Source organism: Oncorhynchus nerka, linkage group LG18, assembly GCF_034236695.1.
Source record: "Oncorhynchus nerka isolate Pitt River linkage group LG18, Oner_Uvic_2.0, whole genome shotgun sequence".
Taxonomy (NCBI): Eukaryota; Metazoa; Chordata; class Actinopteri; order Salmoniformes; family Salmonidae; genus Oncorhynchus; species Oncorhynchus nerka.
This window is the reverse complement of record NC_088413.1, coordinates 51895022-51908127: the sequence shown is the minus strand read 5'-3', so window position 1 is coordinate 51908127 and position 13106 is coordinate 51895022. Positions and strand designations below refer to the sequence as shown.

Genomic DNA, 13106 nt, shown 5'->3' with positions numbered 1-13106 from the left:
AGAAGGGCCTTGGTCAGGGAGGTGACCAGGAACCCGATGGTCACTCTGACAGAGCTCCAGAGTTCCTCTGTGTAGATAGGAGAACCTTCCAGAAAGACAACCATCTCTGTAGCACTCCACCAATCAGGCCATTATGGTAGAGTGGCTAGACTGAAGCCACTCCTCAATAAAAGGCATATAACAGCCCGCTTGGAGTTTGCCAAAAGGCACCTAAAGACCCTCAGCCTGAATGCCAAGCGTTGCGTCTGGAGGAATCCTGGCACCATCCCTATGGTTAAGTATATTGGTGGCATTATCATGCTGTGGGGATGTTTTTTGGCTGCAGGGACAAGGAGACCAGTCAGGAACGAGACTAAGATCAACGGTGCAATGTACATAGAAATCCTTGATGAAAACCTGCTCCAGAATGCTCAGGACCTCAGACTGGGGTGAAGGTTCACCTTCCAACAGTACAACGACCCTAAAAACACAGCCAAGACAATGCAGGAGTGGCTTTGGGACATATCTCTGAATGTCCTTGAGTAGCCCAGCCAGAGCCCCGACTGGAACCTGATCGAACATCTCTGGTGAAAAAGAATAGCTGTGTAGCTCCCCATCCAATGTGACAGAGCTTGAGAGGATCTGCAGAGAAGAATGTGAGAAACTCTCCAAATACAGGTGTGCCAAGCTTGTAGCGTCATACCCAAGAAGACTCGAGACTGTAATCGCTGCCAAAGGTGCTTCAGCAAAGTACAGAGTAAAGGGTCTGAATACTTATGTAAATGTAATATTTCAGTTTTTTAATTTGTATAAATTATCAAAAATGTCTAAACCAGTTTTTGCTTTGTCATTATGGGGTACTGTGTGTAAATTGATGATAGGGGAAAAAATAATATAATCAATTTTAGAATAAGGCTGTAACGTAACAAAAGGTGGAAAAGGTCAAAGGGTATACTGTATACTGAACACAAATCTAAATGCAACATGTAAAGTTTTGGTCCCATGTTTCATGAGCTGAAATAACAGATCCCAGAAATGGTCAATCTGCACAAAATGCTTATTTCTCTCAAATCCTGTTCACAAATTTGTTTACATCCCTGTTAGTGATAATTTTTCCTTTGTCAAGATAATCCATCCACCTGACATGTGTGGCAAATTAAGAATCTGATTAAACAGCATAATCATTAGAGGTGCACCTACTCGGGGCAATAAAAGGCCACTCTAAAATGTGCAATCTTCACACAACACAATGCCACAGATGTCTGAAGTGATGAGGGGGCGTTAAATTGCTGACTGCAAGAATGTCCACCATTTCTCTACTATAAGCCGCATCCAATGTCGTTTTAGAAAATGTGGCAGTACGTCCGACCGGCCTCACATGAGGCAAATGGTGGTCACACCAGATATTGACTGGCTTTCTGATCCTCGCCCCTACCTTTTCTTGTAAGGTATTAGTGACCAACCGATGCGTATCTGTATTCCAAGCCATGTGAAATCCATAGATTCGGGCCTAATGAATTCATTTCAATTGACTGAATTTCTTATATGAACTGTAACTCAGTAAAATCTTTGAAATGGTTAAATGTTGCGTTTCATATTTTTGTTCGGTGTAGATGTACCATACAGCACATAGAGTTCAAGTAGAAAAAGAAATGCAGGGTGCCGATGAATGGATAAAGATTTTGTTTTTTATATATAAATTATGGATCACACCATGAGAGATTAGTATTCTGTGCATACTCTGCTTATGTCAATGCGCCTCTAAAACTGCAGTAAGGGTTACAGTAGCCTCTCCGTATACTGAATGTGCAGCGTGTTTCTAGATCTGCATTTCTGCTACAACTGCCTCTCTAAAACTGTTTGGTGGACAGCTCAGTAGAATCAGCGTTATATTGTGTGTGTGTTCTGTCCAGGACCTGGTGAATGAGAAGCTAAAGGTGCAGCAGCAATGGAATGAGTTGGAGACACTGAGCCATGAGCTGGAGAAGATCGGCCTGAACAGAGAGAAACTACTGCAGGAGGAGCACAGCTGTGAAGACAAGTAAGAGGCTTTTCACTGTCTACCAGCATGCATCACACTAACTACATCTACACTGTACCAGCATGCCATCACACTACCGGTGTCTCAGACCCATGTCTCAGACTCAATACCTTACCCTCATAATACTGCAGCCATTTTTTGTAACGGGTATTTATAGCATTTGTGTGTGTGTGTGTGCTGAAGTGCTTGTGAAAATGTGTGCCCAATGTCCACTTTAGATGAGGTACAGGGGACATGTTGGTTTTGAGTTGTAAAGGGGCTTTTCATGTTTAACAAGTTATTTGCTTTAATGGATTCTGCCCTACCTCCTGTGCCAAGTATAGTGGCTGAGTCCTGGTTTCTGTTCAAACCTGTGTTGAAAGCGTTTAATTTCTTTCTCTACAGATTTAATGTGCTCTTTTTTGGTGCAGTTGGTGGCATGAACACGTGTTTCTCTCAAAAGTGTATGTGTTTGCGTGATCTCCAGCAGCAGGTGTGCAATGTTCTATTACAACCAATTTCAAAAGACTGTATGGGAAAATTACAGGGGAAAGATCATTTCCTTTCCTCTGTGTCTTGCAACAGTTTAATTTTCTCTGGAATTTTCCCTGGAGAGCGAAGGTGTTCTAGAATCTAGTCCTGCTGGGTGAGGTAATGTACAGTGACCGGGAGCACCTTACCTGGGTTCAAATATTTCCTTCAAATATTTTGAGTATTTGAGCCTGCCTGCCTGGGGTGCCAGATGAGTGAGGTTTTGGGACAATTCCATTGGTTCAATTGTATCAGACAAGTTTAAAAAAACTAAAGTATTTGAAAGAAAAAACAAATACTATTTGAACCCCAGGTCCGGTGAGGCAAGCAGCAGGACAGCGTTGTGGGAATAGCTGAACTGTACACTCCTGAACTCCAGCCTTTCTGAAGGGAAAATATATGAAATAAGACACTTTGGAAAAACTTGTATTGCCTGAAAGGGGAGGGCCTCTACTTGAGGAGTTTTTCTTCAGTCTCTGAGGATGTGTTAAGAGGCACCTCTCAGGGTAAGACTTAGAGACCCAGCTGGGTGTCACCCAGGGTGATTGGATTAAAAACAAAGACATTCCTTCTCCAGCTATTTGTGCTCAATGAAACCCAAGCTGCCACTAATCAGTTAATGTCAAATAAATTCACCACCCCGAGTTACATTTCTACAGCACTTAGTAATCTCGTGTGCTCTGCACTCTGATGATATGTATTTTTATTTAACTATTAGGTTCAACTGCTTGTGGCTAGGGTTTTTCATATTTTTCCGTCATAGTTGTCTTCGTGCAAAGCTAATACAGTGACTCCTTAGTACAGATGAAAGTCATATGGTTGGAAAACTTTTCAGATTACCTCAGCAAAGCAAACCTCTGTCTCAAACTTGATATCCCGTAGTATTACTCTAGTCTGTCCTAAGTGAAGGCTTGATATCTGCCACACATGCGGTCTCCCTCTTGGTATTACAAATAAGGTACAATAAATAGTACATTCAGCCTCAAACATAGATAAGTAAATGCACATCGTTCTACAGGAATTTCCATTATGTTTGCTCATCATCGGACTTAAATAAAAGCCCCACGTTGCTGATAAATTTGAATCTCAATGAATTCATTCTTCTGGGACTTTCTATTGGCCTTCATGACATTTAGACATACTGTTTGCCTGTCTCTTTGCCCCCTCAGTAAGTTCAAGATCTTGGAGAGTAAGATCGAGTCAACACTGAAGAAGACTCTGGAGATCCGTGAGGAGAAGATTCAGGGGCTGGAGTCCCGACTGGAGGAGTCTAGTAGTCTCAACCAGCAGCTACGCACTGAACTCAGCACTGTACGTACCTATACGCCTCTCTCATTTACTCACACACACAGACGTGTGTGTGTGTGTGTGTGTGTACACACACGGTCTACTAATCATACTCTTGCACGTACTCAATCTTTCTCACACAAACACTTTCACTCTTATTTCTACTCTCTTATGTAACTTATTCACTTTACAATCCTTTTTTTCCTTTTTACTCACACTGTTGCCCTCTTGTGTTGCGGTGATTAGGTGAAGAAGACTCTAGAGGCTCTGCGACAGAGGCAGGAGGAAGAGGAGGCCCACTCCCAGACCCAGAGCTCCACACTGCAGGCTGTAGGTCAGGGCCAGGGCAGGCCTGGCCAAAAGGAGAAGTGGGAGACTGAGACTAGAGAGGCCACCGCGGAGCTCCTCAAACTCAAGGACCGCCTCATTGACATAGAGAAGAATGTGAGTGGGAATGGAATTTTAAAAGGGTTGAAAGTTTAGTTGACCATTGACAAGGACTTCTTCCTGTAGAGCCCCCAACCCTTGCTTAGAACATACGTAGCAAAACAGCTACTACAGTAACGGTCACAACATACTGGCCAATACAAGCATCATTTGTGCATGTTTAATCTTACCTGGATGCCTTTCCCTTCAGAATGCAACCCTGCAGACAGAGAAGCACCTTCTGAAGGAGCAGCTGAGACAGCTGGACACCCAGAACAGTCAGCTGAATGCCCAGACTGTGGCCGTACAGAGGCAGTCTGCTGTACTGCAAGAGCACAACACGGCCCTGCACACACAGACAGCCAAGCTTCAGGTACGACAATACATACTACAGGGGCTCTGCTCCACCATGTTCACACAGCTACTGTGCTTCTCTCTCTCTGAGCTTGGTTGTGTGTCGGTCTGGCAGTTGTTCCTCACCCCCTTGTTTCCTTTTTAGTTACTCACCCCCTTGTTTGTATTCCTAGTAGGGCTGTCCCTGACTAAAAAAGATCTTGGTCAACTGACAGTCCTCTGTTCTTTCGTCCAATCGATCGGTCCAAATGTTTAAACATGTATTTTTCCATATATAGACACACCCTATGCCCCCCCCCCCCCGCTGCTGGCCTTTAATAGGCTACACCAGGGGTGGGACATTTTCATGTTGAGTGCTAATTTACTTTTTATCTTACCATTTCTACCGATCCAGTTAGGATTTTCAAATAAATAAAAACATTGCAGGTAGAAAATATCCTGATTTTAAAAAGAAATATCTTCTACATCACATTGGCTACGCATGGCCTGTCTGCAATGAACTTGAAACATTCAATCAACTGGGTCTGGTTCAAAGCTCACGCTACTGACTTACAACAAAGCTAGAAAGAATTTTCAAATACATTGAGAAACTATTGTCATTCTCAGTGGATGTAAAAACATACTTTGTGGAGGCTATGGGGATGGCACTGTACATCAGTCTAAGACGTGCTACTGAAATTGTACATGGTTATATTACATAAGAACAACGGTGCAACACTAATAAAAACTATATTTCGTAACAAATACGCTTTCTCCCTCTTTCGATAGTGATCGCTGTCCACTGTTCTGAAACACATCGGTGTGCTGTTGAATTGGCGCCTTTTCCTAGACCATGTTGCTATGTGCATAATAGCAAAGTTAACCAGTTGAGAACAATGCAGCAGCAGAATGAGGAGATGTGAAAACACCCCTTGCCTCATTGTCTAAGAAAAGTCAGGGGAGAGGGGAAATCCAAACTTAATTAGGTCTATAATCAATAGTTTAACTGTTAAATGTGCCTGACTGTCATCAATATATCTACAGAAATAAGATACTTCAGTTGCCTGTTTGAGTGTTTGTTTAATAGCCTACTGATTCCTCGAGCACCAAGCCAAATTCAGCTGTACATCAGCTGATATCTTAAAGTGCTGTATAGAAACCCAGTCTAAAACCCCAAACAGCAAGCAATGCAGGTGTAGACGCACAGTGGCTAGGAAGAACTGCCTAGAAAGGTCAGAACCTAGGAAGAAACCAGGCTATCAGGGGTGGCCAGTCCTCTGGCTGTGCCGGGTGGAGATTATAACAGAACATGGCCAAGATGTTCAAATGTTCATAAATGACCAGCATGGTCTCATAATAATAATCACAGTAGTTGTCGAGGGTGCAACAAGTCAGCACCTCAGGAGTAAATGTCAGTTGGCTTTTCATAGCCGATCATAAAGAGTATCTCTACCGCTCCTGCTGTCTCTAGAGAGTTGAAAACAGCAGCTCAGGGACAGGTAGCACGTCTGGTGAACAGGTCAGGGTTCCATAGCCGCAGGCAGAACAGTTGAAACTGGAGTAGCAGCAAGGCCAGGTGGACTGGAGACAGCAAGGAGTCATCATGCCAGGTCCTCCGAGAGAGAGAGAGCGAATTAGAGAGAGCATACTTAAATTTACACAGGACACCGGATAAGACAGAAGTACTCCAGATATAACAGACTGACCCTAGCCCCCCGACACATAAACTACTGCAGCATAAATACTGGAGGCTGAGACAGGAGGGGTCAGGATAATGCTCCTTTTTCTTGATCTCCTTCTTATTGGTGTTGTTATTATGATCATAAGTAATGTCATTATCATTAGTAGGCTTAGTATAGCAGCCTTGTATAACCACCATTTTGAGATTCAGGCATAAAAGCACATCTGTTTTACTTTGGCCTATATTTCAATACTTTTTTAGGCTACTGTATCAATCAATTGTTCATGTCATCACACAGCATTCATGATTTGAAATGCAGTCAAGCATTTTAGTTTTAAAAAAATATATAAAATGAGGCAAGCCTTGAATAATTACCTTAAACAATAAATAAACCGGTGTCATTTTTGGTCTCACCTGTGCCGGCAGAAAGGCGAAGACCGACCCGGTCTATAGGTCAGGCCCTATTCGGACAGTATTAGTTTTACTGGGGAGGTTGGGGAAATGTGGCGTTTTGTGCTCAGGCACATAATTACATCTGTAATATTAGTCCTGGCCATGTCAGTCATTTTTACATTGCAGGAGAGTAACAATTCCAGCCAGAATAACATACTGTTTTTTGGCAAACTCCAAGGTCCTCTGATAATTCTAGTCCCGTGCAAAATCGACATCCCTGTGTTTTGAGGGAAATGTCTGCGTTTGACCTTCATAACTGTGTAAATGTATATAAAATAAAATTACAGGGGGCAGTTTGAGGAAAAAATTATCCCATCCAAATCATCCTCTGGAATAACAGGCATTCTGGAGTAATAATTACATTACATAACCAACGTTCTCCAGTAATACTTGTCCTGTCCGAACAGGTCTTTGCTCATGTGCATGCGATGCATACATGTGTCACGTAAAGAGAGCAAAGGTTGAGGGAATAGGAGGTTTTTCCTAAACGAAATGATGGATTCCGGTAACAGATCTTTTCAGTCAGAAATGGCTGTAATTATGTTGCAGTTTCAGCAACACAGACCGCTCGATAAACACTTTGATGTTCTGTGGTAGACTATGCAGCTGGGAAGAGAGACAGACAACGGGTGCTAGTCAGTCACTCGCTGTCTTTTTTGTTGTTGTTAACCCAGAGCAGCAAGTCTGAGTCGGCCCCGGCACAATCAAATCAATTGCTGGTCAGACTCCCTCTAGTCATTTCTGTGTCCTAATTATTTCATCAGACTGTGTGCTTAAAGCATCAGACAAGCTAATATAGTTGATTTGATTAAAACACATAGGATGTGTCAATATATGGAAAAATACACATTTAAAAATGTCTATTAATTGATTGGTTTAAATAACAGACAACTCTTTTTTTGTCTGTCAGCCCTACACATGTGCCATGGAAAAAATATATGTATATTTGTGACCTCTCAACAACAAAAAATATCTGTCGACCAACAGCCTATCGACCAATCGACTAAATGGGGTCAGCCCTAATTCCTAGTTAGACTAGCTGTGTCAGTTGTTGCCAACATATAGATGTAAAATGAAAGAAATGTCTCCCTCTTTTAGGTGGAGAACTCCACCCTCAACTCCCAGAGTGCATCTCTCATGGCCCAGAATGCTGTGCTGCAGGGCCAGGTGGGGGCGCTGGAGAGTGAGTCAGAGGCGTGGCAGCGGCAGCGGGAGGAGTCGCGGGTGGGTAGGGAGAGCGTGCTGCAGGATCACGAGCGCCTGCTGAGTGTGCATGAGAGACAGGCAGCGGAGTACGAGCAGCTCATCGCCCAACACGCCACCCTGAAGGGCAACCAGAGAGCTCTGGAGCAAGAGCACCGCACACTGGAGAACAAGTGGGTCACACACATGGGGCACACGCACAGAGGTTACACACACCACCTGGCACACACACACCAAGTGGTAATACCCTAAGGCAGGGCTATTCAACTATATTTTTACTGGGGACATATGTAAAAATGTTTTTTTTTTAAAGTTCATTGCAGGGGTGCTGGATATTTTCCACATTATTCTTCAGAAGAACTGACTCTCTCTCCAGCACAACCGCCAATAAATCACTTTTCTTAAAATGGAATGTTGCTTAAAGTAATTATGAAAGTGTGCACTCAACTTGTGTGAGTCAAAGTGCAACCAAAAAATGTTAGCATCGTTGAAAAGGCTCAACGCTATTAAAATCACACCACCAAGTCCTGGTTGCTGAAATTAGAATAGTTTGCCTAATTTCAGTTTGACAAAACAAGCAAGTATAGTGTAGTCATTGTAATCAAATCACATTTTATTTGGCACATGCCAAATACAACAGGTGCCGAATACAACATGCTTACTTACAAGCCCTTAAACAACAATGCAGTTTTAAGAAAATATTTACTATGTCAACAAAAGTTTAAAAAAATAAAAGAGCAACAATAAAATAACAATAGGGCTATTTCTATGTGAATTTGGTCAGGTTGCCCAAAAAGTTACATATTGCATCTTTAAAAGAAATTAGGTATTTTTAAAAATAGTCTGAAAACTAGGCATCTCAATAAATGACAATCAGCTAATGCCAAATTCCAGTCTGAAGGAGGTATGCTTTGAATTAATTTCCCTCAGTCATTAGGTGTGTTTTTTGTCACACACAATGAGTCCTTGTGAGTATCAGAGAGGGAAACAGGAGGCATGTACTTGTTCCTTGGTCTTAACTTTCAGGAATGGGGTCATAATATTTTGTGGCTTAAAAACGCTAGAGCCAAATTCATAGGAAGAAAAAAAACAACAACATGGCGCTAGAAATCACACTATAGACAACCACCATAGTACTTGTCATTTTGACTGTGATTTTTTTACGGACCTTTTAATAATGTTCAGAAATCATCAAAGGGCGCGGAATAAATAAAGTCACTATGGTCACACATACATGTCATAATCCACAGGTTCACACCTCACTCTCACTCTCTCACACACACCAAGTGATTGAACACACATGGAAGAGTCCGCAATGGGTCATACACACCAAGCGGTCAACTACCATGGTCACAAATACACTCACCAAGATGTTACATAAAAAGGTCAGATTCGTTTAAAATAAATGTATATCATTATTATTATTATTATTACAGAGTGGTCATATTACATGGTTGTTCATGTCCATGTCATGTGTATTGACCTCGGTGAGTCTGCGTAAAATATCAATTGTTTACATGTCATCAAGAGAACTGTGTTAATATATTTCTCTGAAGTTAATTTTCCAATAACAGACTTCCTCATTTGATAAGACACATATAAACAGCCATAGGCTAGTGAAAGTATGTCCTTCCAGACTGGCTTGGCACTGGGACATTGAGAGACCGCCCTAAGGAAGTGACCTAGGGGATGTGTTGCGTACCCTTCCTGCCTCTCCCCTGCTCTCTCCTGACCACTCCATGCCACGGGGCTGGAACAGTACAGCAGTAACAGACTGGGTGTGATTTCACTCAGACACCCTGGCTGGAGCTGGGAGAAACTGCTGACACCGAAACAGTCGGGTTGGGTGGAGACAGGTAGCCTATCACTAGGGCTAGGGAGGGACTGGACAACAGAAGTTAACATCAGGCCAGAACTGTGACTGGTCAATAACTCTGGGAGACTAATTTCATTCAGTTGGTGTTCAGATAGGGTTTTTGGATGTCGGTGGAGCTCTTCTAGTCTGCTGCTTTTATTGTTTTACAGTGGAACCTTATAACATGTACTGCTTCAGGCAGGTCACTCCTGAGGGAAGGGCCGGCGGGCGACACGTGTCACAAGTACATCACTCCTCTACCTATTGCGACTGTGTTCTCTTTGTTTGTTTGCTGTGGTTATATTTGTACTTGGTTAGATTATGTACGTATATCTCATAGGGCTGAGCGGTATACCTTATTTTATGACATACAGGTATTGATGCAGGGACCATTTTGGTTTTTACTTCTATACCAGTATTTTAATGTTTGGTTTGTTTTAAATGTGATATGCCATCTGTAATGTTAATTTTTACTTTACTTCGCTACTTGAGTCATCTCTGTCCACTCTCTCTCTCCGTGCCACTTTTCACACAGACCTAGCCACGCCCCCTGTCACTCAAGGAGCTCATTGGATGTTCCTCAACCACGAGACACTTTCGTTCAGTCTGTATGGTCAATGCAGCACACGCAACAATGTTGATGACACCGATGCTGTTTTCACTTTGCTTCTTAATATAAACCCACCAGCGTTCTTAATATAAACCCACCAGCGTTCTATAATCACACTTTTAGTTTTTGTTTGTTTGTTTCTTACATCAGCAAACAGATAGTTTGTCTTTTCTTAGCAAGTTGCCCTAAATCTTGAGATGCTAATTGTTAGCCGCTAATGTTAATAGCTAGCTAATAAATGTACTGAGTAAGAGAACGTAACTAGCTAATACAGCCTGATAATACCAGTGATGGTGTAGACCTAAATCAGCATGTTGTTTGTGCAACATTATCTTCTAAATCAAAGAAGAATATGCCAAGCAAAAATATGTTAACTACATGAAGTAGCTAAGAGAGACCATGCAATGTAGCCAAAGCTTATAGGGTCCCCTAGGAAACACATATCAACACTTTAGTTCCTACCCTGTCACAATAACTCTTTCCTGACGTTTTAATTCGTTGTCATCTCAAACACTGTTCTATTCTAACTATTGAATTAGAATAGTCATTCCTATTCCCATGATTCCAACAGTTTTGCTCTAATTCGCAAGTCAAATCGCAATTGCAACATTTGGTTAAAAATAAATCCTAGATTATTTGCCTGTAGTGTGCAGCTCTACGCGGCCGTGTGGAAATTCTCAATTGAGCAGTGGTGTAAAGTACTTAAGTAAAAATACTTTTGGTTACTACTTAAGTCCATTTTTTGGTATCTGTAATTTACTATTTTTTATTTTTGAAAACTTTTGCTTCACTACATTCCTAAAGAAAATACTGTACTTTTTACTCCATAGATTTTCGCTGACACCTAAAAGTACTCGTTACATTTTGAATGCTTAGCAGGACAGGAAAATGGTCCATTGCACGCACTTGCCAAGAGAACATCTCTGGTTATCTATTGCCTCTGATCTGGAGGACTCACGAAACATAAATGCTTTGTTTGTAAATTGTGTTGGAGTGTGCCCCTGGCTATCTTTTAAATGGTGCCATCTGGTTTGCGTAATATAAGTCATTTGAAATTATTTGTACTTTTATACTTAAATTTATACTTAAAATACTGTGATATAATATTTTGGACATATCGCCCAGCCCTAATATCGCATACACACAGAGACATGATGAGAACCCACACACTGTCCTGTACTGGAAAAATGGTCCTATTGGGAAGCTTACTATCACATCAGTCTAAATGGAGTAATGTGAGATGTGACGTGGCTGAGCTGGCTAACTAAAAATCTCTCCTTATCTACTTTTTTAAATAATGGAGCAGGTTCCCTTGGGGCCCGGGGTTGAGGCCCAGGGATTAGAAGAGTCTGCCTGCTGTGCCGTCAAGGACCTAATCAGCCTGAATATCAGATGATCCATATATGCCTCAAAGGCCTGGGTTGTGTTCATTAGGGTACACCGTAGAAAAACGTGTTAAATGTTTTTCAACACAACTAAAATGAGAGGTTCTTATTGGACAGGCTGAGGTAGTCCCTCCCTTTTCCAGTCAGTTTCTTTAATTTTTTGGAAATTATGAAAGAATCAAGACAAACCTGATGGGATTGCTTTGATCTGTGATCTTAGCAGCTCTTTGAACACACCACCACATATATCATGGATGCTCAATACTTCATGACTTTTCCATCCAGCTCTTGTCGGACCCAGTATCGATATTGTTATTTCGGTGGTAATAGGAATCTATATGGGATGGGATTGCCATGGCCTATTTTTTTTAGATGTAACACAATACAAAACCTGGGGACAGTTAATTAGGCACCATACAGTGCCTTGCAAAAGTATTCAGACCCCTTGGATTTTCCCCCACATTTTGTTACAAAGTGGGATTAAAATGTATTTGTCATTTAACTGCCTCCTTATTTTCGAGCATGGTGGTGGCTGCATCATGGTACGAGTGTGCTTGACATAAGCAAATACTGAGGAGTTTTTCAGAATTAAAAGAAAAGGGATAGTGCTAAGCACAGGAAAATCCTGGAGCAAAACCTGCTTTACACCAGACACTGGGAGAGGACACCTTTCAGCAGTACAATAACCTTCAATACATGGCCACATCAACACTTGAGTTGCTTACCAAGAAGACTGTGAATGTTCCTAAATGGCCAAGTTACACTTTTGACTTAAATTCGCTTGAAATACTATAGAAATTACTGTCATGATCCCCAACATCTTGAAGAATTTTGAAAAGAATAATGGCCAAATATTTCACAATCCAGGTGAGCAAAGATTTACCCAAAAAGACTCACTGCTGGAATTGCTGCCAAAGGTGTTTCTAACATGTATGGACTCAGGGAGCTGAATACTTATGCAATGACAATTTTATTTATGCAAATGTTCTTCCACTGTGACAATAGAGTATAGATTGTTGACAAAAAATGACAAATCCATTTTAATCCCACATTAAAAAATGAAATCCAAGGGGTCGGAATACTTTGACCTCCGAGGAGAAATGGTCTTTTAACCCAGTCTTTGTTTCTGTTTTTCTGTCTGGGTTTCTGTGTGCAGGTACATAGTGCTCCTGAAGCAGAAAGATGCCATGGAGGCGCTGGAGTCCACCATCCAGAAGGAGAGGGAGAGTCTAGGAGAGGAGATCCACAAAAACGCCCTGATCCTGGGGGAGAACCAGAGCCTGAGGGGGGAAGTGGACAGGTGAGCTCAGTCAGCACAGCAGCACTTGAATACAGCACCAACA

General features: G+C 41.9%; 1 protein-coding gene across 1 annotated transcript in view; it reads left to right on the top strand.

Moving 5' to 3' along the window:
• ccdc88c (coiled-coil domain containing 88C) overlaps positions 1 to 13106 on the top strand; it is a 76773-nt gene that overhangs the window by 50727 nt on the left and 12940 nt on the right. Inside the window, exons 18-23 of the mRNA XM_029687838.2 lie at positions 1893 to 2020; positions 3700 to 3841; positions 4064 to 4261; positions 4455 to 4616; positions 7809 to 8086; positions 12920 to 13063. Of these exons, the coding sequence (XP_029543698.2) occupies positions 1893 to 2020; positions 3700 to 3841; positions 4064 to 4261; positions 4455 to 4616; positions 7809 to 8086; positions 12920 to 13063 (1052 nt within the window). The remainder of the gene's footprint in view (positions 1 to 1892; positions 2021 to 3699; positions 3842 to 4063; positions 4262 to 4454; positions 4617 to 7808; positions 8087 to 12919; positions 13064 to 13106) is intronic.